The 24,495-nt window shown below is 42.6% G+C and overlaps 2 protein-coding genes across 3 annotated transcripts; one reads left to right on the forward strand and one right to left on the reverse strand.

Annotated features, from left to right (window-relative positions):
- Positions 1–1,162: 1,162 nt before the first annotated feature.
- Positions 1,163–10,416, forward strand: vkorc1l1 (vitamin K epoxide reductase complex, subunit 1-like 1). Its single transcript, XM_062536223.1, has 3 exons — positions 1,163–1,414; positions 5,756–5,865; positions 9,649–10,416. The coding sequence occupies exons 1-3, from the start codon at positions 1,224–1,226 to the stop codon at positions 9,873–9,875; spliced, it is 528 nt and encodes a 175-aa protein (XP_062392207.1). The 5' UTR covers positions 1,163–1,223; the 3' UTR covers positions 9,876–10,416.
- Positions 10,417–13,637: 3,221 nt separating this feature from the next.
- On the reverse strand, positions 13,638–23,999 carry gusb (glucuronidase, beta). 2 transcript variants are annotated; one of them, XM_062536225.1, is made up of 12 exons: positions 23,717–23,999; positions 23,063–23,248; positions 22,612–22,793; positions 21,807–21,949; positions 21,340–21,527; positions 20,225–20,380; positions 19,426–19,604; positions 19,046–19,192; positions 17,213–17,297; positions 16,808–16,984; positions 16,445–16,580; positions 13,638–15,410 (listed from the first exon to the last, which is right to left on the reverse strand). In XM_062536225.1, exons 1-12 carry the CDS (start codon positions 23,921–23,923, stop codon positions 15,262–15,264), a joined length of 1,935 nt encoding a protein of 644 aa, XP_062392209.1. In that variant the 5' UTR covers positions 23,924–23,999; the 3' UTR covers positions 13,638–15,261. The 2 variants fall into 2 exon arrangements, with proteins under 2 accessions (XP_062392209.1, XP_062392208.1); XM_062536224.1 differs by having other exon boundaries at positions 17,198–17,297.
- Between the last annotated feature and the right edge of the window lie 496 nt (positions 24,000–24,495).

The raw sequence follows: 24,495 nt of genomic DNA on the forward strand, positions 1-24,495 counted from the left end.
ATAGATAGTAAGGCTACAAAAATATTACGGATAGCTATTAAAAAAAACCCTGCGTTCTTTTTACCATTAAACACGACAAAATAGTTGTATAACCCTTGAGCCAGCTCCTTGGTACAGCTTTTGTTTACAACAAGATGCCATAAACTAGGCTACCTAGTACCGCCCATAAATAACGACAGATATCCACAAATGCTTGTTTGTTAAATGTGAAAGAATCGAAGCACTGATTATAACGCACACCATACCAAAACTTGTATAGGTAGGGAACATGTGTATTTAAAATCCCCATTACCACTCCTCACTTGATATTACAAGTCCGTTAGACACCACTATGGGGCAGTGTGAGTTTGCTTTGGAAGAGACTGATTTTGTTTTGGCCTGACAAAACATATCCATTTCCATTGGCCAAAGCGTTCAGAGTACAACTAGGTCCAGGTTTGTTTTTGTTTCGTTTGAACAACTTAATTAAGGAAATTCTGTCCTTGTGGTATGAAAAGAAAAAATGACCACATCACGAATTTTGCCTATCACCATGATGAACCTTCAGTGTTGGCTAACCACTGATAGAATTTCCAGTGAAGTACAATTTAGCATCACCCTGGTCTAGGCGTGCATATTTTTTTTTTCCATGGCAAGAGAAAATGATGAGCAGTAATGTGCTTTATCTGAGTGCAGGCTTACCACAGGCTTTACAGTCTCTAGCCATAGCACAAACAGTCACCACTGTAAAACCTATACTGTCTAAATGTTATGTATAACCTATATATACCTATATAGCTTTTATTTATAACCTGTCCTCTGATAGACTCTAAAACACTGAATCTGAAGTGCCTATCAGAGGGCAGGTTATAAGCATATGGCTGAGTGTCTGGTGGCAAAGATGAGGCCTAGTGCATAGGCAATCTACATAAAGTCAACATAATAATTGATTTGCCAAATGAAGCCGGGCAGAGATTAAATAGGCTTATCTAGTCCGGCATATGCTGATGTAAGGCATGTCTTTGTCAAACTCTTAATAAAATTATTCATAATGTGTCAAACCTTTGAGAACCCATGATGAACTCCTACTTTTGTTATGTAAGAACAGTAGCCCCTAGTGGACGAGAGGTGGCGAGACGGGTGACACGCCCCTGGTGGAGTTGCACATCCTGACGCTTTTACACGTAGCAGAACTCGTAGCCCTCAATGGTAGGAGGCTGCGTGTGAGAGCAAGGCCGGGAAAAATGGCGGCGCCCGTCCTGAGAGTGTCCACCCCTCGATGGGAAAGAATAGTCAGGTTCCTTGTATGCCTACTTGGCATTATGTTATCTTTATACGCCTTTCATGTAGAACGAGAAAACGAAAAGGACTCGAAATATCGGGCACTATGCGACCTGAGCAACTCAATAAGCTGTTCCAAAGTCTTCACCTCCAGGTACTGTAACGTTCAATTCAATGGGCTGAGGCGCTATTTTGTGAGTGAGTTAGCAGCGTTAGCTGACTATTAGCTTACTGAAACAGCGGTCTTTGGTCGTAGCTAACATCACTTACCATACAAGCATACAGGTTAATACATGTCAACACACATTTTGCATGGTGACGTTCATGTTTTGACAAATGTTTTTGTCAGTTGGTGCATTGTTGACTTGTTAAACTATTTCAAATGTTTACAGTAACATTAATTTCGCATAGCTAGCTACTGGGCAGCTAGCATAACCAACATTAGCGATTTGCCCAGTTGACAGTCTAGCTAGCTGCTAAGTGGACAGATATGAGCAAGGCAGCTTAGTTGTTATGCGGTTTAACTGACATTATTTTGTTATTCTGCCTTTAAATTCTGACAATGCTTGATTTGTGTATAAGTTTGTCATCAACCGATCATTCAGCTGGCTAACACCAGTTCATTGTGTTTGAATAACTAGCTATCGCTAGCTATGATAACTGGTAGCAAATCTTAGTTAGCCATGTCATCAATTGTTGAACAGCTTCAGATATTTCGCTTTGCTTATTCAGTCATCCTTAATTTGTTACCCAGTTTCCAAACAAAAGAGTTTTATTTCTATGGACCCTATCGAAGTTTGTTTATGAGAAAACGATCTTGAGGTTATTCGATGCATATGATTGGCGGCGAAAGGCGCAGTCAGCCTCCAGAGCCTGTGGCTTGAGAGTGATGACGCCGTGTAAGGACCAATGCACCATACTTCATAATCTAAAATGACAACTTTTATCGTAATATTTCAATCGTATCCTCACTCTCCCACTCTATCCATTAATAAAATGTATATAAGAACATGTAAAATGTCACCCTGTTCTTTCTGAGCTATAGGTAATGTCTGTCAGTGTTCATAGCCTGTCTTGGGTATCTCACATTCATGATTTGGTTATGGGGTTGTGATGAAAGGCTGTTGCGAGAGGTTTTTAATGTTTGTTTGTCATTTGGGGCAAATTTGAACTTAACTAGCACACTGACCACATTTGCTCTGACATCACAACATGCTTGGGTGTTTGACATGCAGACACGTCTTTAATCATTTTACATGCTTTTATATGTTCTGCTTGTATTAGTGCTGCCTACCTATGTTTGGCGTTTGCTATGTTGAAAGTTAGTTAGTCCTTTTCCTTTTTTTTTTTTGAGTCATGAGGAAGACTCTGCTGATCCCCTCGCTCCTTTTCTAGCATGCACCGCTTCAGGGGCCTGTCATGTGAGTTAAATCATGGACATGGCCTACAAGTTTAGGTGAAACATTAAGGTCTACTTGTTTTATTCCAGCAGAAATTAAATTATCCTTGACTTCTGACACATATGTAGCTGTAAACTTAGGCTACATTATGGAATACAATTTGATCCTAAAAGTAGGCTACTGGTTATACCATAGGTAATCAGAACAGACATGTTGAAGCACACCAAATTGAACTAAATTAGTAAATAGTTTTTGATGCATTAAATGGAATCTTCTGTACCTATGTATTATATGTAAATTGGTATCCTTGCCCTGTGATTTGTGTCTTTGGGGTGCTTCTGTAGAGAGCCAGGGAGTCTGAGGGCATTGATCAGAACAATCTCTGGAGAGTTTATCATGTGACGACCTGTAACTATGTTAAGAGTTGTACCAACTGGAGAATGTCCTGTTGAAAGAGGTGATTCCTTCACAGAGAATAGGGAAGTCTAATTTTTCCTCTAAACATCAAATCTACAACACAGTTATTCAGTTACACTTCTTCAGTTACAGTTCTTCTTTCATGGATTTGTCATTCCTGTTTTGGAGGCATGGTGGTGAATGGTGTCACGACCACTCTCGTCAGCATGTAGAAACTGTTGGTGTCCACTTGTAAGACTAACTTAAACTGCATAAGGTCTCAAGTTGTTTAGGTATAGACAAGTTTGACATAATAAGGAACACCGAGTTCGAGCACAGACGCACACTATAGTATGGCTATCCCTGATGCACTGTGAAATTGTGTAATTGGGTGAAATTACAAGTCAAGGTCATGACATCTCAAGACGGAGAAATACAGAATTGGCCTAATTGCAACATCACTCAAATGGGATGTCTGTTTGACTCCAACTCTTCGTATTGCCAGACTTTGTATTGCCAGACCGGTTTGTAAGGGTTGTAAGCGAATACTCCAACTTGTTGATTGCACATTTTGACAGCTGTTTTAGGAAGAAAGTCTCAGAGATTCCTCTCTCCATTGAGCTGCCCATCTTTCCAACTATGATACGTTTTTTGAATTTCAATCGGGAAACTCTTGATGAGACTCGCATTCCCTCTTAATTATTGTGTGTGTGCCGTGGGAATGCTTCAGCGAATCATAGCTTATTAGATTACCAGCAACCGTACTTGAAGGTAGGAAGCTTTTATGAAGGAGCAGAGGAAAGTAGACCTATAGACCTAAAAAAGTTTTTCAATGAAAGAGTAATTAGATTTACATAATGCTGAGACCGACGTTGTTTCAAACAGTGTGATTGAGCTTATGCGCTGAGACAAAAAACTAGTATACTTGTACTGTAGACACACATATCTCCGACATTGGTATCTGTGTTGCATGAACAAAGACATATTGGAGTATATTTAAACCCTGAGAAATTCTGAATTCACAGCATCTAACTTAAATGCCTAAATGCAGCTGTTAATTGTTTGCACATGCAAACTTGAGCAGAATGGGTCCAGAAATGTGTGGCTGACATGTTTTTAACCTGCTGGTGTTTGTCATTGATCATCTATTGCTTATATATACTGCACATTCAGTTGCGTCCGACAGAGTCAGCTGATTCTGCACATTCAGTTGACTCAAGACAGGTTAGTCTGCATACATCTGTCCGTTATTTTGAATGGAAGACAATGCAAATTGGCACAGCTGCTGTGTTCACCCACCTGTGGAGAAAGATCAGTGTGCCTCGGGACCTTAACCATACACACGCTGATCAAATGAGGCCTGAAAGTAGTGCAGTGCAAAGTGAGAGTTGGTTTCAATGCCCTGAGGTGGTTTAGTTGTACATCAGATGTTTGGCAAAAGAGTTTGCATGGGGTATTGTGGTCCTCGTTTTGGTACCTTTTTGAAACTGTGAATTACACAACAAGGTGACATCAGGTTGTCTTATAAATGATATCAAGGTGACATCAGGTTGTCTTATAAATGATATCATTACAAAACATTACCAAACTGATTGCTTCTGACCCAATGTATCAGATGTGAATTGCTTGGCGTACCCAGTTGTACCCATGCAACTGGAATGTGTCTAATCACTTTATTAGGTAGATTACATAGGAACTAGCCCAGGCTATAAAATCTTGCGTAATAAACTGTCCGGTGGTACCATACCTCAATCCCAGTAACACTCTGCATGCATTATTAATGTCGCAATTTCACCAAAGAAGAAAAATTTAATCAATGATCGTAAGAGCTGCGTCTGACCACCAAAGTAAATCAGGGAAAGCCTTAATCTTTTGCCAGCATTTTATAGATATTAACTCAAGTCAGCTTTTCACTGCACATTTTAATACAGATTTGGGGACAGTATGTTGATCAAAGTCCGCCCTCAACAATTAAATGGCGTGATTTCTGAGAGGAAGCAGGGAGTGGAGTGGAGTGGAGCCACCGAACGAGTGGCCGGGGGTTGCGTCACAGGCCCTTCCAGCCGGAGCTGTAGATTATCTTCTGTTCGCTGACTGGACCAGGCGTAGCTGGCCAGGCCAGATGAAGTCCGCAAGAACATGACTTGTAGGGCCCAGCGGAACAAAGGTTATCCGGTTACCAGAGGTTACAGAGGATTTATAATGTTGTCATGGCTGATTTGATGGGACACGTTCTTGGTGTCATGTAGGTGGGGTTATGTTGTGCTCTCGGTGTGTTTCTTGGTTTTCTTTTTTTGTTTGTTTGTTTCAACTCCAAACATCAGCACCCAACATACTTGTGCACAGAGCTACCAGTTGTCTGGTTTTCAAGTGTTAGTTAAACAGGAAAAATTACTTGATGCTGAGGTTTTAAACAGAAAGGGGATTTCTTGTGACCCCTGGGGAAATTTGAAGGCTATTTTGCACAAACAAAATGACAGAGGGAAACTTCTCCTTTAAACCACAAAATCTCAGAATGGCCCCAGGTTTCACACATCATTCTGTGTTTGCATTTAATAATTGTGTCCTGCACAAATGAAACATATATCTTCCCTGTGTCACGTGGAATATGCACTGCACTACGAAAAAGCCCCAACAGAGCTGTCCCGCATCACCAACTCTTATCTATTTATATTCGTTATTTATGATCTCTGTTCCAGATGGGGGCGAGGATTCGGGCTCCTGGGCTCCATCTTTGGAAATGACAGCGCGATGAACCAGCCAAACAGTGTGTACGGAATCATCTTTTACATCTTGCAGCTGTTGCTTGGTGAGTATGTCTTGTCGCCAGGTTAACAGTCGCTATTTCAAGAGTGTTCTTGTTCTTGGTTAAAATGTGCTGTGTATGTCTAAAGTATATGTTATTTAGTCAATCTGTTCTTCAAGAATGACGTGGTGGCTTGGTGTCCAAACTTGTAAAACTAATACACTAGTACAGAAAGCTACTATGGACAATAAGCGGCTGTAAAACCACAAATACTACAGCCCACAAATGTGATGGCCCACTAGATTAGTTCACAACCTCTGGCTTCATGTGTGTTGTGATGCCATGAATCGAAAATGGGGAGATTAAGGTTTAGTGAACTCGTCCTACTATCAACACCCTTTGAGGCGACAGATCGCTTAAGTCCCTTTCCCACCTAACTTCTAGAAGTTACCCGGACATATTTACCCGGTAGAGGCACGACACGGACGTTTCCCACATGAGCTTTATGTCCGAGTGAGATACGGGTAATTGTGTTCACACTAGACCCGAGTAGGAGCCACGAAGGGTGGGGCAATGTCAGCACTTGCAGGGGGAGGGAGATGACGCTAAATAAATGCGTTGTTGTGCTGTGTTGCCTGGATGATGCGAACTTACATCAGATCCAAAACATCATGAAACAACAGAAGTAGTTAGCTCGCTAGTCAGCGGGAGCTAGCATAGAGGAAAAAATAGCTAACGCCAGGACCACAGTATAAACAAAGCTCTACTTCAACCCTCTCTGGTATAAACATCCAACACAACAAATTAATAGAAAATAATGACACACCTGGAAAATATATAAACAGCACACAGAGGTCTGAGGCTCCTTCCCAACTCCTACAAAAAGCAACAATGCTAAATAACAGCGACGTTAACTATTAGCTGTTAATTGCTAACCACTGTAATAAACAGCTAGTTCCAAGCTAATCGACAACACTTCAAGCTATTCACGTTTGCAAGGATAATCCTGCCTGTCCCGCAACAAACACAACAACGTGATTGCAGTTTAATTTTTTATTGTACGTACACAACAAAATGTCACTGTTTTCTGTACTCCGGTGTTCTCGTCTGTGTTCATACTCGTAGGGCAATGTTTATCGTTACCATGGCAATTTGTACTTTCTGCCTCGCGCTGCAAGCAGGCTGCAAGGGCGCATTTCTATACGTCATCGGTACGCCCCCCATCTCTACCCAGAACTGTGCCGGCTGCGTTCCCACCTAAGCGCACCCGGGTAACATCTAGAAGTAGTACTAGGGGGCTAGTAGGGTGAGTTCCGGGTAAGAAAATACCAGAGTTTTGCGTTCCCACATACAGCCACCCGTTTGATATCCGTTTGACATCCGGATGTCTCGCTCATGTGGGAAAGGGACTTTAGTCAAAAACCCATTTCAAGAACAACTCTGAAGCAACTCTGGGATCTGCTGAATGTTTAGGATTCTGACCTTTGCCTTAAATACTGACATAAAGAACTCCCAGCTTCCTAAATAACTGTTTCTTTTGAAGTGGGATCAAGTATCATATTTGATTTGTTTAACGTTGGCTGCTCCTCTCTGTTATGAGGTGGATTGTGCCCGTCTCCAGGTTAGTGGGTGAAGGCTCAAAAGTGGGAGCGTAATCTGAGATGTGCTTGCACAGCGGCTGTTAACTTCCAGCCCTCAACTGTTCATGTCTCTCAGATGAATATGTGTTCTCTTTCAAGGAATCTTGCACCTTGCCTGCAGCTGTCCAACGTCACATTGATAAGTGCAGCTCAACCTGTGGCATGCCTGGGAACGTTTCAGTGGTTGCTCAAACGCTTAGTTCTCAGGTGATACCGTATATGGGTTCTGGCTACTGCTGTCAACAATTAACCCAGTGGGCAGAGAGTTCATCATTGGAGCACACCATTGACTCGGCCAATGGAAGCTCAGCGCATGGATGGGTTTTTAAAGCTGAGTCAGGTCATATCCAGGTACTGGTTTTACCCTGGAAGTATTACGTGCCGTCCCTGGCGCCTGTGCGCTCACACCAGTGTTCATGCCAAACAGGCTTTCTTCCATATCTAACTCTGTGGTATGAGGTTTGTCAGGACACTGTTGGGAGTCAAATGGCCATTCAAATGTGATTCCAAAGATAGCCGTACAAGTACTGTCCAGGTGGCCTTATCAGGGTATGAATGGATGATAATAAATATAACCTGATGAATTGCTTTCATAAAAGCATTCAGTGTATGGGGCCTATAGAGATGAAGCTGATTAAGACCCATATATCTGAGGGCGTTTATGGCTCTACTTTGAATCCTCATGGGCTGATCGAGGTTGGATTGGTCGTTGGATCCCTTTTTTTACTATAGCTCCAGTAATTTAACCGTTGGTTGCCTCTCGTGTTAAACATCATACGTGCTGCCTCATGCTGTCCTTGTTAGAGCTGCCCCCCCCCCCCCCCCCGCCTTAATGAAATCTCGTCCCTATAAATAGCCAGCTAACAGCACACGTGTATGTGTGTGTTAAATGTCCTCTATACGGAAACAGCCCTCTTTGAAGGAGGGACAGAGGAGCCCCCCCCCCCCCCCCCCCCCATCTGGCTCTCTGTGTCTCGCTGGAGTGGGGAAAAGGTCACTCCTGCTCTCTGCTGACACATCAATGAGGGGGCGGCTCAGTGGAGGGCCCAGAGAGCTCCAGTGAGCGAGCGAGCGAGCGAGCAGGCGGACACCTGGATGGGCACGATACAACCTTCAGCACTGCCGTACCCTATCCCTGGCTTCAGTATGAAAAGGACAGTGTGTGTGTGCGTAGGTGTGTGCGTGTAGGTGTGTGCGCATGTGTGTGTGTGTGTGTGTGTGTTTGTGCGTGTTTGTGCGTGCATGTGTGTGCCTCTGTCAGATGTCTGAACTTGATCTTTATTTGTATGACTCAGAGCACACGCAGATAAGCCAGGCTCACACCATAGGGGCCTTGAGTTAAAATATCATCTTGAGTTCCCTCTCAATAATCCTTGTCACTTCTATTCAAGGAGCAGCTAAACGGGTGAGATCGCTCAGTGCAGTTTCCCTACTTCCTGTTTAGGATGTGTACACCCTGGAGTTTGATGTCAGGTCGCTGAGGGTGTACAGTTTGTGTGAACCAAATGCTTCTGATGAAAACGTTGTCACCATGCCTCTCTCATACTTGATTTGGAAAACATTGGCTTAATAAGTCATTCCTTATCCATTAGGTTTTTATTTGCTTGGCAGGGTGACTCGAACGTTAGCCACACGTTGGAGCTGATTGCAGATTCTTATTTCCTTCCCCCTCTTTTTTTTCCCCCCTCCATGAACTCTAAACAAAAACCCATCAGGGCCCCTGCTGCTCTGTGGGAAACGGCAACGGACCTATTTTAATTTAATAAAGAGGCTTCCTATACAGACGTGCGCTAATAAGGTTCTTGTTATTGGTGGGATTATGAGATAATGTGAATAGCGCCGGTCATATTGCGGTGGCTGAGATTCTCCCCCGTCATGTTTAAATTGAGTGTAGTCCTCTGGTCAGTGTGTGAATAAGTACACATGTACTGTATCTGTGTGTCATTTTGTGATTACCCAAGTGTGTGTTTGAATAATGTCATGAGAGTGAGTGCAAGGTGCATGTGTGTGTGTGCATGTGTGTGTGAGAAAGATGGGCTAGTTGGTATGTGTGTGTGTGTGTGTGTGTGTGTCTGTGTGTATGCCTAAAGCCACGTGCATTGCACAAGTGTGATAGGTACCAGGTGCAGTGTGTGTGTGCACTCCCAAGGCTCTGACCCCTCCCACCCCCCTCTGTGTGTGTGTGTGTGTGTGTGTGTGTGTGTAGGAATGACGGTGAGTGCCATGGCAGCCCTGATCCTCATGAGTACGTCCATCGCCTCGGTGATGGGATCCCTCTACCTGGGGTACATTCTCTACTTCGTTCTGAAGGACTTCTGCATCATCTGTGTCACCACATACGCACTGAACTTCATTCTCTTTGTCCTCAACTATAAGCGACTTGTTTACTTGAATGAGGCTTGGAAGCAACAGCTTCAAGCTAAGCAGGACTGAGAAGAAGAAAAACAACAACAAACCAACAAAGAAGGAAAAAAAATGTGACCTCTGAACTTTTGACTTGCCACCAGGAGACCTTGCTTCCATACAATGTTCATTCTGTGTCTAAAAAAAAAAATTGTGAAAAATTAGGGGCCAGAGATCACAAGTCGCAAAAACAAAGGAAGGATTTAAAAACGGAAAAAAAATATCTATTTGTCCATATTCGCTTTGTTAGATTCCCTTACTCTACCCAAAACGAATACTCATATAAGGGATGGGGTTAAAAGATGAAGAAGAAGAAAATAAAAGAAAAAAAAACACAAATAAGCACTTGCAGAATCTCCAGTACTGATCATGGATGACATCCTGCTACTGAAGAGAAAGTCGAGGCCGAGAGAAGCGAGACACATCGGTGTAACAGGACGAGGCGTGACGTGGCGATGGTGATGATGGCGATTACTTGAAACCAAGGGGACAGTCCTGCTCCCAGGTTCCCAAACTGTACTGAGAGGAGACGAATTATGGGTTCAACAAAAATAAACATGCATGATCATGAGGTTACTGTACAGTTCTCTGATATGATTCCACAACAAGATATAATAAGGATTAACATCAACAAAAAAGTGTAATTTCTTATGTTTACAGTGATTTTTTTTTTTTTTTTCCGAGGAGGACCACTAATTTTAAAAACATGGGAGAATGTGAGACCTTGTGTGTGTTCATCGGTTCCCTTGTCCTTTTTCTTTTGTTGTTTTCTTTTTGATTTTTTTTCTGTTTGTTTTTTGCAATCTGTAAATAGCTGCTGAGCAATATTCCAAGCTAGATTGTGTTTTAGTGTAAAGGATAAAACAGATGTAAAGGCTAAAAAGAAAAAGAAAAAAAAGAACAAAAAAAAAATCCGAACTAAGGAGAAGCATTGTGATGTCAACTGGCTGAACAGGTGTGATGATGTGCATGCACTAAGTGAGTCCCTCACAGTGAGCAAACAGGTATACTGTCGCTTGGATGCGTTCAGAACACCTACCGGTTGAGGTTTGACATGATCTGAACAACCTCTATTTGAGACTTTCCTTCAGTCTTCAGGGCCAGAGTTTCTTTCCCCCCCTCTCTCTCTTTCTCTCTTCTACTAAGCCTACTCTCCAGAATAGCACCTTCGTCTGTATTTTCTTTCTGAAACCTTGTAAATATTTTTTGTTCCAAGCATTCCTGACACACAGGAGGGGAACCATTAGACTTATGTGCCTAACAGAACCGTGATGTGAAAATACCTTCTTCTCGTCTTCTCCCCGTTATTCTTGGTTTTCACTTTCCTCACAGTCACTGTCTCATGACCTTCTCTTGCATTTTTTTGTATTACTGTACTTTACATTGTTTCTTAAAGTGGTTAACATGGAAAGCGTACACCACAGCTACTACACGTCCCCCTTAACTGTCTCCAAGTGTGCATTTGAATAACCTGCTGACGGGATGGTGAGGATATGGTAAACGGATACGACAGTAAACAGCTCTAAACTTTTTATTTTGTATGCCACATGTCATACTATAGCTTCAGTAATTTATTAGATGTTTTGAGTATGTTTTCACTGCTGTAAGCAAGGTCTAGATCCCTCTCATAGTGGTCTAATGTGTGTTGCTGTGTTTTTGAATTTGAAAACAACATTACCCACAATGCCCGGTGCCCTAGCCACTACCTCTCAGTATTGTCCCCATTCGATAACATCCCAAGCTTTTAGGAGTAGCTACAGAAGATGCCAGCAGAAACAGCTTTTAGATATCATAGCGCCTTGTTAGTGGTTGATGGTCCATCATGGTAAATGAGATATGCTCCTTTTCGTGCCAGAAGGCATGATATCAGGAGCAAGTGGCGCAACATTTACTTGTCTGTGTTTTGTGTCCTAGATCAATCTCACTAATAACTGTTGGATTGGTTCTAGCAGGCCATTTGGTGTGATGTCCCACACAGCAGAGCGGATGTCAGTGTTCATGTGTATTACTGCTTCTGAATTGGGTGTCAAAACGATGTGCACATTCATTGGACGTGTTTCTTTTTTTTTTTTGCAGTTGTCTTTTAGGTCAGGGTTTCTCACTGTAAATCCATGTGAAATTCCTGGTGAATAAAGTCTGTCTCTTTGTGCTAAAATACAGCTTTTTCCATTCACCTATGGTTGAAAGGACTAGCCAGAGAGATTAGTGAATGACAGATTGCTGTGTTCCGCTCTACTTTATTGTTTTAACTTAAGTTGATCTTTGAGAAAAGTTTTTATCTGCTCTAGAAACGCTGGAAAGAGAATGTTGCAGATCTTGTATGTCCACAGGCTTAATAACACCTTTTAACAGGCCCATTACTCACGATTACAGCCTAACCGCCTGTGTCAAAAGAAACTGCTACCATGGCCCTGAGCATAAAGATGATTCCATGATCAATAAAACCAAGGTGTATATTTGAGCAAGGACTTGTTGCCTTTTCGTCCGAGTCCTGTGAGAGAACCCCTCAGCATATTACTGCTTCTTGACTGCTCTGAATGACGAGTACACTTTTAATTATGAAGACACTACAATTAGCAAAAACCTGTCTTCTTGGCGTCCAAAAAATGGCTAAATCAGATCAAAATAACTTTTAAATTCAGGCGAAACCCAACTGGAGAGGTGTTTTGTGTTCATATGTAGCTCACAATGTGAACCACAAAATGAAGAGCAAGCAAAAGAGCTGCTGCAGTCCTGATGTCCACTAAAAGTGCCTTCTGTATGTTCACTGGGCCTTGGCCAGGTCCGAGCAGCAGTGCAGCCCTGTTGGTCCAGCTGACAGGAACAGGCGCTCCTGCTTGCCTTGGAGAAGGTGTGTGCAGATGAGATTGGAGGTCACTTTAAGGATGTGTAATGTAACATGCGTATTGGATGTCCGTTAGCAGAGGCCCACCAAAAAAAACCCAACCAATAAAAGACGTAAAATAAACAACATTGTCTGGCGTTACACTAGTTGCTGTGTTTTTCTGTTTTCCCACATACCACTGTTTTTATTCTCTTGTTCACATTTTCATCTGATTTATAGGTAGCATATTTTGTTGACCATTGATACCTTGTATCCCAATATCTGTGAAAGGTTGAGTCCTTATGTCTTGTCAGGCTAGTGAGAAGTTTTTTTTAATTTTTTTTCAATGTGTTGGGGCTGTGTCGTGAAATCTAGCCCTTTAGCTGTCTAGACTGTTAACATTATAGGTTATTTTAGCAGACAAAACAAACTAAAAAAAAAACAAGGATTGGAAGTCTGGGGTCCCTTGTCATCGTCGATTGTCACTTTTTAAAAATCAAGGGTTTCTTTTTATTTTGGAGGAAAACTGTGTTTAGGTTTGCTTCTGTATTTGCCAAATATAAGTTTAAGAAAATAAATGCTGTATTTTCTTACATGGAAAAGTGTTACAAGAACGGGAGAACAGTGTAGAAAAACAATCGGATAAAATCCACTTTCTTAACTGTGTTTGAAGAGCAATTTGGAGAGAATACACTTCAGTGAACTATAAAAAAAGAATCATCTCATTGTTGTGTGGAAATGGTCTACCATTAAAACATTCCCTCAGAAAAATAAGCCCTCCGCGCCCTCTTTTGTCTATTGCTATTGAGGTGGACAGTCCAGTGTGTGGACTATTATATATAGCATATACACACACACACACACACACACACACACACACTAGTATGTAGTCTATCTATAGAAATAGTTTTCTTCCTAGTCCAGTGTGTGCATAGTTTCCAAAATTACAGAACACACTTACGTCTTCCTTTTTTAAAACTTTATTTTATTGATATAGAAAAATAACATTCTGAGTTCTTTCAGCATGATTAAGACAAATGTACACACATGTACTCTCTATTGATTTAAAAAATGACATACAATCTCATGGATCATTGTCCAGCATAGAAGGAAGGAATGCCTGCAATGATGTTTTCTGCAATAATATAATACACAGAATTAACCATTAGAAGCCAATGCAATGGTTTGGCAGTATAGAGTCACCTCAACCTGCTGGTATTCCGCACTAAATGGAGACGGCCTGTACTTAACTCAACCCGGTCGTGACTCGGACATCTTTATGGTAGCTCTGCTACTTATAGTTACAGTACAGTGGGCGCACATGATTTATCTCCTCTGGGAACCTATAGACAGGCAACGGTGTCACATTTACATTCAAGTGCTTCATGCCATTTGGACAGGACAATCCAAAAGGAAAAGGACAGGCCAGCTGCACATAATGTTACTGGTTCAGAGAGAGCACAGCATCTTCCTGTTTCCCCCCCCCATCTCAAGGGCAAGATTTAGAACAACTTGAATATGACACAAGTCATGTGACTAGTCCTTGGAACTAGTGCATTTTCATATCCTTGCTAAAGGGGTTTTACTGTGTATGCTCAGAGGCTGCAGTTCAAGAATTTCAGTGTATATTGGTGCAAGGTAAAAGCAGGTGGAATGTCATGGATGTTTGGAATGTTCTCCACACAAAGGGTGAATTGATGGACTGTGTTTCAAAGGAGGGACACTGATAACTGGTGTGCTTGTCAGCAATAAAGGCAAAGCGACTTCAGTGTTACAGTCAAAATAAGTATGCTGCCACAGCCATATTAAAGCAACACTAAAGCACTTCTCTGTCGCACGCACGCTATTTGTTTATGCTGCAAACAACGATGTCCACAGACAAGGTAGAATATATTGCAAGATCTTATGAAAGTATGATTGTATTGCGAATATCGAAGCAGAACTGCGACATTGAAGTCAAATTTGTATTTTTTTATGTCTCATTCCATCTGACAACAGATCCGCTACCTGATCTGGTAAACTTCATAGTGCGGTTATAGGCGATAGAGGAACGCAAAGTGAATGCAAAAGTGCCGTTTACACTGTTACGAGTTGATGAACCACTGAAATGATTTTGGAAACATTATTTTAAGGTACAAAAAAACTCTTTAGTGTTGCTTTAAAACATGATAGATGATGAATCAATGGTAGTATTTAGTTAAGAGTTATGATACGTCTGCTAGGTCTGCCAAAATTTTTTTGTGAAAAATTTCACACAAAAAGTTCACCTTTTTTTCCACCACCGAAGCAATTCTGTGTTTGTGCATGTGTGTTTTCCCCACTCGAATCCTAGCACTCAAATGAGTGATAAACAAAAACAAATAAAAACAAAAGCACATCACCTGATGTGGAGAGCCACATGAACTGAAATACAATTCTCAGGCATTGCTGGGATTATACAAAACTACAATACAATTCCAGCTCTGATGTAGATTCACATTTAAGTATAGTAACAACAACAACAACAACAAATCTTGTAAGGCACTTAGGCGGCTGTACGCCTCCCATACAGTGCCCATTTCTCTGTGCTCACAGCCGAGTCTAGGCCTCGCGTTAAGAGCAGGGGTACTTAGCCCAGACCGGAAGCATGCCCGTCTCATTGGCTATTCTCCAGTAGCGGTCCCGCAGGAGAAAGGCTGCAGCTTTGGGCTGCCTCTGACGCGTGAAGACGCCCTTCTTGTTCCCCACAACACGAGTGATGGCTAGGAAGGGAAGTGGAGTGAAAAAGGAGAGGAGAGGGTTACTTGAGTTGTTTGGCACAAGGCCGAAGACAAAGTTGGAGAGAAGGAAAGCAGAAAAACCTAAGACCTAAATTTGCCTTGAGGGAGGAATCTGTGGCATTCGGTGGAGGGTGATTTCTGTGACCTTAGACTGGCATGACTGAGCTGGTCGGAGCCGGGAGTTGCCTCCGTAAAGCCTCCTCTGTAAATTCCACCGGCTGCGAACCAGGCGTGCCAAGTTTCCCACTTTGTGGACACGATGCAGGAGCCTACCAGCTTCATTTGTCATGGCAGTCTCTCAAGAACCAGATGTGTACACCACAGCATGTCAAGCACGCGGACACCCTTGACGGGAGTTTGGCTGAGATGTGGACGGGCATCATTAGACAGTTAACCGACTTTGAAATGTGTAAACCAATGCGATGTGATCGTGAAGGAAGAACTACAAAGAGCTGTATGCTAAATAATCCAAACAAGGCAGTGCCTCGGTGAATAATGATGTCCTCAGTTTGCAGGTGACATTTTTTGCCTGAGTGAGAGCCAAACTTGTCCACATGGGACTTCACCTGAATGTACTGTAGCATCACCATTTCATATCACTACACATGGTCATGTCAGGCAAGATAGGGGTCGCATGAGGCCCTTGGTGACAGCAATCACCTTGGCATCCCATAATGGAAACACCTATGGAACGCTGCACTGACAGACTCATATAGCGATAGTGGCGGCGGTGGTGGTGGTGGTGCTGGTGGTGGTGGTGCTGGGGGACTGGGGCCTGGCATGCTCACAAGCTCAGCTGGTAATGACGTACCCTGCCAGCCTGCCACCCCCACTCAAGCTGCCCTCGCAGGAGAGACAGCCCAGAGATTTCCATACCTGGCTTTGGCCTACATTCCAGCAGTAACGCCGTAGCCAAGACTGATAGCTTTATGCACGATTGTGATTTCATTTAGTGGGTAAAATTACATTTCCTATCAAATGGGGCATAGGATGAAAAGGGCAAAATGGGTCCTTACTTTGTGCCGTCATAAAATCCGCGAAATTCCAAATGAGCTCGCCTATGACATATTTCTTCCTCTTCTGGTCAAACACATTGTGGTAACTTTGTAGGACTGTTCTCTGGTACTCTTCTGTGAACATCATAGGAGGATCCTGCAAAAGAAATTACGGATCACTTTCCATTTTTAATGCTTATTATGTCAGTGCAGTCAATATTTCAGCCCTCAAATGTGGTGACACATCTCTTTCTGTGGTGCCACGGAAGGCTTCATAATCTAGCTAGCTATCTATAGCATAGCTATCTATATCTATGACGGACACATGGTACATCAACACTGAGATAAGGGGGGCAACACAGCCAAGAGCTTCCCACGACTTACGTTGTGCAGTCCAGGTACAGCGTCCGCCCCATACTCGCTCTGAATAATGGGCTTCTGGTACATTTCGTACCAGTTCTCAAACTGGGTGTTCAGCTGGATGGAGATGACCTCGGTGTGGCCAGGGTCATGATACCAGGAGAAATAGCTGTTCACACAAATGACGTCCACATAGGGTGCCTGTATACCAGAGGGGGGGGAAATAGTTAATGTGGGACATATTTGGCGTAATACTGCACCACAAAACTTAGCAGGGTATTGCAAACAGGAAATGTGGGTAGAAGCTCAATCTATTTTAAACTGAAATTGTTATTTCAACTGTTTTTTTTCCTTCCTGAAACGGTTAGATGGGAGAGGCTAGTGAGTGACAGCAAAGCACTGAATAGCTCATACAGCAGAGAGTCTTACTCCTTTGTCCCTGGCGTAGTTACTGTCCGTCACAAACGTCACTGGTCGCGTCGCATCCAAGGATTTTGTGTGAGATACCAGTGTCCTGAAAAGGGGGGGAAAAGATCAGAAATTATGTACAAACAGCAATATAACCCACCTCTTTAAACTGACTCTCTGATATAAACTCCCATCTCTACTAATAAACCAATAGGTATATAATGCATGCAAGACTTACAACAATATACATACTACTAAATAACAGAAACACGGTAGAAACACTGGTTTGCCATTAAAACAAAGGCCTGCCAATGAGGCTGATCAGCAGGGGTGGAATGGCAAACTGGACGTTCTGGAAAAGTCCAGAATGGCCATTCCATCCAACGGCTGTCGGACTACAGTAGTTCAATATACTTCATCAATCAAGTAGCCTAATCAGTGTCTAGCTCTCCAAATAAATATGCTTCACTTATGCTTGTCCATAGCCAATGTCTACCCTATCAGTTATCATTGTCATTCAAAAAACTAGCAACCAGAATTTGAAACACTTTTCTTGGAGGAGAAACCCCTCAATACTTGTTTAATATGAAAGTCCAACCTGATGATTTTAAGGGTCCAGTCCTGGGTGCGCTCATGTACGTGACGCAGTCCACTAACACAAATTGGTCCCCACCTCCCTGCCGCTCACAGACCACACATTTGCATGTTTGGTGGTAAATAATACTTCAGTTGTTTTGTCCTTGCGCAAAACAAAGGTTGCCGCTTCATTACAGAATGAGGAAGGATGAGTTGTATTGTCTATTTGTCTAGACGTTTGCTACCACCAAAACTACTACGTACATTAGGAATAACACATGTCGAGGAAGTACTGTGCTCCTTATTTTTAGTCCCAGTCCATCCCTGGCCGGCAGGCACTGATACCGGCAACACCATACTGAATTAAGAATGCACTTGAAGAATCTTCAAGAATCCTTAGGAATCTACGGAGAATTATTTTTTTTGTTGTTCAGGTTAATATTTCACTTCAAATTTAGAGGTCTGGACCTGGGTGTCCTCATTGCTGATTTTTAGCCCCATTCCATCCCTGCAAGTCAGCTGACCTTTAAAACATGTACTAGCATGTTTGGAATTGCTTTAACATGTGGTGGTGTTTTCATGTAATCGTGGGTGTGTCCATGTTTGCTGTGTCCTTGGAGGACAGAGTAACTATGAAGGGCGCAGAGCTATCTCTGCCATTCAGTCATATGTTTGCCACAGGGGACGTGTGTGCAGAACTGGCTGATTCTACGTAGCTATGGTGACGGAACTGGCCAAAGGGACATCTGGGGCCATTTTTGTTTAGATGATTTAGTGAGATAGAGGACTTGAACCACATCCAATCACAGTGTAACATAAACTTCTACCCAGATGTACACAGAAACTCCTGGGAGCAACCTGTGGCAGCCTGGTCTATGGTATGTAGGTTACACCTGCTCACGACTCTCTTGAAATGAAAGGCTTCAGGTGTGCTATTCTGCTCAGACCACATTCCTTCTCAGGATTTACCACACACCCACACACACAGCCCCTGTGTATTAACCTCATAGCTGAAGAAAAGTTGCTAAATTAATGTATAAGCCACGGCTAATAGTTGCCAAATTACGATTAAAAAAATCTGTTGTGGCTTTATTATCTTTTTACTTACAGACATGTGTGATATGCGTGCAGCAGTATATATGGATGTGAAGTATTAAATGATGTTATCTAGTCTTGCATATCTGTGGAGGTGTTGGCAGACAAGGCAGTAGAGTACACACCACACACACACCACACACACCACACACACACTCACAGTAGAGTGCCTAGCTTACTCACTTGAAGTAGTACCCCGCTGGGGGCATCTCAGCTGCCGGCTCATTGGCTACAGACCACATGACCACAGAGGGGTGGTTCTTGTCTCTCTGCACCAGCTCGTCCATAACGATCAGGTGATGGGCCAGGGAGGTGTTATCAAAACTGCGTCTGCGGATGACACGCACGCGACAGGTAAATAAGTTATTCCCATACAACCTCAATCTAGGAAGGGAAACACTGAGAAGCCCATATGCAGTGCTGGCAGATATTAAAGATCACAGAAATTATAGGGATACCAACACATGTTTGGTGAAAAAAAGAGAGTAACTTGACCGATTGTGGCACGGGCACCAGAGCGTCCCCGCGCCAAAGATTCAGTGAAGAAAACAAAACACACATACATGTCTTTGATGCCCACTCCTGGGCACTCGTCTATGACGACGATGCCATGGCGGTCACACATCTGCAGGATCTCCTCGGCGTAGGGGTAGTGGCTGGTACGGAAGGAGTTGGCGCCGAGCCACTTGAGCAGGTTAAAATCCTTCACAACGAGAGGCAAATCCAGACCCTTCCCTCGGATCTGCCAAAAGCAGAGCAGACCAAAAGCATGTATAAACAAACTGCCAATAAAGACAGAGGACGCGCCAGAGGAAGAACACCACTACTGTGAACTTTCCTATTATCGGATTCCAAATGAATTGACATAATTGGGCACTTGTTCCAAAACATTACCTATACATTTATAACTACAGGCAATATTGGATAAGCCATTCTGACGCGGACTGACAGTTTTCAAAACAAAGCTATTACACTGCAGTTGTGCCACACTTACTTTTGTTTTCTTATCGTGACTGGTTTTATTTTATTTTTTAAGTATTTATTTGTCTATTTATTTACTAATTTATTCTATGTTTTATCTCTAGTTTATGAGTTTTGTAACTTTTATTCCTGGCTTGTGCCTTATTGTCAGCTCAACATTTATTATGTATATCCTCCTTTTGTTATTGCTTTTTTGTAAGATAACGATAAGTAACCTGTGAAGCACTTTGGGTCAACAGCTGTTGTTGTAAATGTGCTTTATAAATAAAGTGACTTGACTTGACTTCAGTGGTACAGTGAGTGTGGCAATGCCCCATATTATTCACTAGTAACACTGTAAGGATTCAGAGTGTGATAATGCTGCCCTCTGCTGGTACTTACATCAGAGTCCTCGTGCTTGTTCACGCCGTGGAAGTAAAAGGGTCTGTTGTTGATGAGGAACTGGGTGTTGGTGACCTGGACCGTGCGGATGCCAACCGGTAGAGTGTACGAATCCACCTCTTTAACACCATTTTTGGCTTCTGCCGACACCTGTACCTGAAAAACAGGGACAACTTATGACTTACTGACTTACCAGTTTACCTGAGGATAGTCTCTAATGTAGAATAGAACTGAGCACGGCACACAAGCTGCAGGCGTGGGACACAGTGTTCCTCAAGAAGGTGGCAGCCATAGGCCAATCATGGGAGAGGGTGGAATGTGATGTGCATGTGCCAAACTGGTGTAGATTATGAAGTCAGAACAAATTATAATCAAATGATGGACGCATGATCAGGTAAGAGAGCTGTTATATGCAAAGAGCTCCATAATAAGACTCACTTATTCAAGTCTTCCTTAAGTTAATGTTTTATTTAATGTTTGTTTTATACATTATTTTGTTTGAATTGTTATTATTTTGTCATCTTTTTCTCTATTAATGTGTTAAGTCCTCCAAATGTAGAGCACTTTGAGCTGCATTCTGTGCATGAAAAATAAAGCTTATCATTATTATTATTATTATTATTATTATTATCATTATTATTTGTCACATACATTTAGTTGTAGTGAAATGCTTAGATGATAGAAGATAAGTCTCACTGAGATAAGTACAGTATGCATGTCAAATAAGTATATTATGTGAGGCAAGCTGGTGTGCATGACTTAAGTGCATTGAGGTTTTGTTATCATGACATGTGGTCTAGGTACAGTCCTTATTCAAGATGTGGATAGAAGTCTCTGTACTGGCTTTCTGGCAGATATAATGTTACCCAGACTGTAGCACAGTGAGGAGGCTATTATTGGGATGATATTCTTGGCTCTTGACTGACATCTCCTGGTGTAAATGTCCTTGGGTAGTGTGATCCTATCTATCTGTATTAAAATGTCAGTTTTCCAGGGAAAATGACTGACACACACATCCTTCACCCTTAAATCTCACGTGTATGTTGTGTGTCAAACGGGATTCAGTAGACACAGCTCTACTGAGGGAACTGGCCATACAATACAAGCCTCCTTACCTCCATAGAGTACATGTATCCTGGATTTGCATGCATCAGGTAGGGCCACCACAGGTTGACATTGAGCACTTTGAGGACACCACTGGCTCCATTAGAAGAGGCTACACATTTCCCATCCTTGTCCGTGAGGGAGACCTTCACTGTGGCATGGTCACTACCCAGAACAGACACTTGATAACTGATGATCCCTTAAACACAAGACACATGGAGAGACAAAACATTTAGTTACATGTTGTGGTTTAGCAGAGCAGGGCGTTGGCAGAACTTTCAGTGAAACATTCAAGGTGAAACATTCAAGGTCGGACTACAAGATGGCTTGAATTCTGAATGTTATCTTATCATAATATACATCATTATTCACTGATTTTCCACGTTTACAAGATAAGCTGACATTGAACATCCACGGTCACCAAGCTCTCTGAACATACAGAAAAACAGTGAGGCTCAGGCAGAGAAATAAATCATACCTGTACTGTCTGAATAGGATGTCTGCACTGTGATATCATCAACATACACAGCAGGTGTAGTGTAGAGAAGGACTGGGCGGTGTATGCCAGCATAGTTGAAGAAGTCAAAGTTAATGTTCTGCACAAAATACCCTTCTGGATACCTGTCCATGCAAAAGTTATTTAAAAAAAGAAAATGTTAATCCTAAATCACAAGTTCCTGCTTTCTTAAATAACATAGCCTACTCACTCCCATTTTAAGGTTCTCTTAGCATGGTTGGGTAATGATATCTCAAACAAAACAGAGCTAGCCCTCCGTCCCTCCAAAGATCCTTCATTACTGACAAGATAGAGCAACATAATGCATCTCTATGTAAGCAAAATTCGAACAGTTCCTGTCTGCTTAAAGAGGCGTGTCGCAAAGTCGTCATAGTGGGATATCGATCTCTGTCAGATTGGGCAGTTCAGTTTGAATGTAACGTCACTTTCTAGGTCTGTTTAAAGACCCCCCCCCCCCCCCCCTCCCTTTGCGAAAACAGAACGCGGAAATGTTCGAACGTTTGCACCTCTCGCTCCGCTTTAACCCTCTCTGGTGCAACTGAAACTGTCATGAATGTACATCTCATCAGTGATTGGCTAAAACTATTTGGTATGTTTCATGGTCCAGGCTGGACCAGGCTGTTTCTGTTGCAGGGCCTGGGCTGCCCATCTTAGAGACCATGCAACAAGACTTAGAGACCTTTAAGCAAAACAATAAATCTGCATATCATGTATTAATAATATGGATTTCAGTTCAGTGGAACAGATATGGTGACTGCCTGGTTACCTTTTGGGGTCATTCATGTGCTGGATGGACCCTGGTGGTAAGGTGTGGAGGTCCAAGGTGTTGTTCACAGCAATTGTGATGCGGCATGGCGTTCCAGGGGTTTTTCGTGCGACTGAGCCGATGTCCGCTTCGAAAGGAAGATGGCCACCCTCATGTTCAGTCACCTTGACCCCGTTCACCCACTAAAACATTCCAAAGGAAAACAGGAATGGACAGAAATAACATGGGATTTTAATAGCACTCAATGGCGGTTGTGGATCACAAGGATTTTAAGACCTCAAGAGTGGCAAAGTATTGAGCTGACACTGACAGAACAGAACAGCAACGCAGACAGTTGAGGTTGAACACCAAGAAGAGAGGGAGGCAAGTGCTTACAATTAGCCTACCCTACATCAAATAGTGCTTACACTGCCAAATACATAGAAAAAATTAACAATTACATTATACTTACAACCACAGAGTAGTAGTGAGCACTTCCCACTCTCAGCACAATCCTGCGGTCCACATCCTGCAGCCAGCGGCCTGGGATCCACACTTCTCTCTCATACCACACCCAGCCTATGAAATCCCTGAGCTTGGCGTCCTGGGTAATGTCATTGTAGCTGGCAGGGACGGGCATATCAATCACTGGACCAGTCTGAAGAGCAGAGACAGATTTAACGGTGTGAGTTTATTCAGGTCAGGCTTGTTTTCACACCTTCAATATACATGGGCTGCATAAATAAGGGCAAACGCAACTGAAGAGAGTATGTTAAACGTCATTATGCAAACACACACAGGGCTGTCATCACCGCAAGTGCTTTATGCAATGAGATGCAAAATGCGTTAGAATGACAACCAATTGATTCAATGAATCAAGTGTAATTGAATACAGCCAAGAGCCTGCCAACACAGACACTTGATTATAGACATCATATTTCAAATGTAATGTCCGAGACGAGTAAACATATAGCCAACGCAGTTTGGTAGGCCTATGCTGAGTTTCCCCCAAAATGTTGCAATAGACTACTGCTACATTTGTTTCAACAGAGGGTTGATAGGCTACATTTTCGTCAACACAGACAATACAACACTCGTGCATAATTCGACAACAACTGAAGTTTACCTCGGTCAGTGGACCTTGGAACCATGCTTTCTGAAATCCCAAGTTCCTGTCCTTCGAAATATCAGCTCGGAATGCCCATAGCCCGCTCAGGTCTTTGATTTCGCGGCTAGGGGATTCGCGTGGGAAAAGCATTCCATTTTCCAGAGAGAAGCCAACATTCCAAAAACATGACATGCAGAGAAAGCTCGTAAGCCACACTCGTTTCATATCTCCAACTCGTTGTCTCCTGTTCCCCCTTTCACCCTTGCTCCTACCGTGTCCACATTGAAATGCAAACTTTCTTGATGACTTCCGCATTTCTTGTCACATGATTTCGGTCATATGGCCATATTATGCACGAAAACGAGGAAGCAAGCAAAGGAGGAAAAATAGGCCCATTAGCTGAATGATTTTTAACTTGGAGTTGACAAACTGCAAATGCTCCATGCTTAGTGCGAGGATCTACTACAGGCTTGCAAATGATCAATTGTGAGTTCTGAAATGTTTTAAATATATGCTTCTTCAGCAGTGTTTCATTAGGCAGGATTAGGATGTCTGCTGAGGCGAGAAGAGATTTCAAATATAGGCCTGCACAAAATAGCATGTCCATTTCACTGTCATGATTAGTAGCTATGGGTTACCTTACCTTTAAGCATAGAGGGTCTTTCTGTTCAACTTGGCTGTTTGGCTGTAGGCCTAAGTGTGGAGTTTTTCCCAGACAGCCCATCTTTCACAGCAACCTGAAATCTCAAAACTGAGAGAACATATTTTTTCCCTGATGGGAATGACCAGTTGTTGGG

This window comes from Sardina pilchardus, chromosome 5 (assembly GCF_963854185.1).
Source record: "Sardina pilchardus chromosome 5, fSarPil1.1, whole genome shotgun sequence".
NCBI classification, from domain to species: Eukaryota; Metazoa; Chordata; class Actinopteri; order Clupeiformes; family Clupeidae; genus Sardina; species Sardina pilchardus.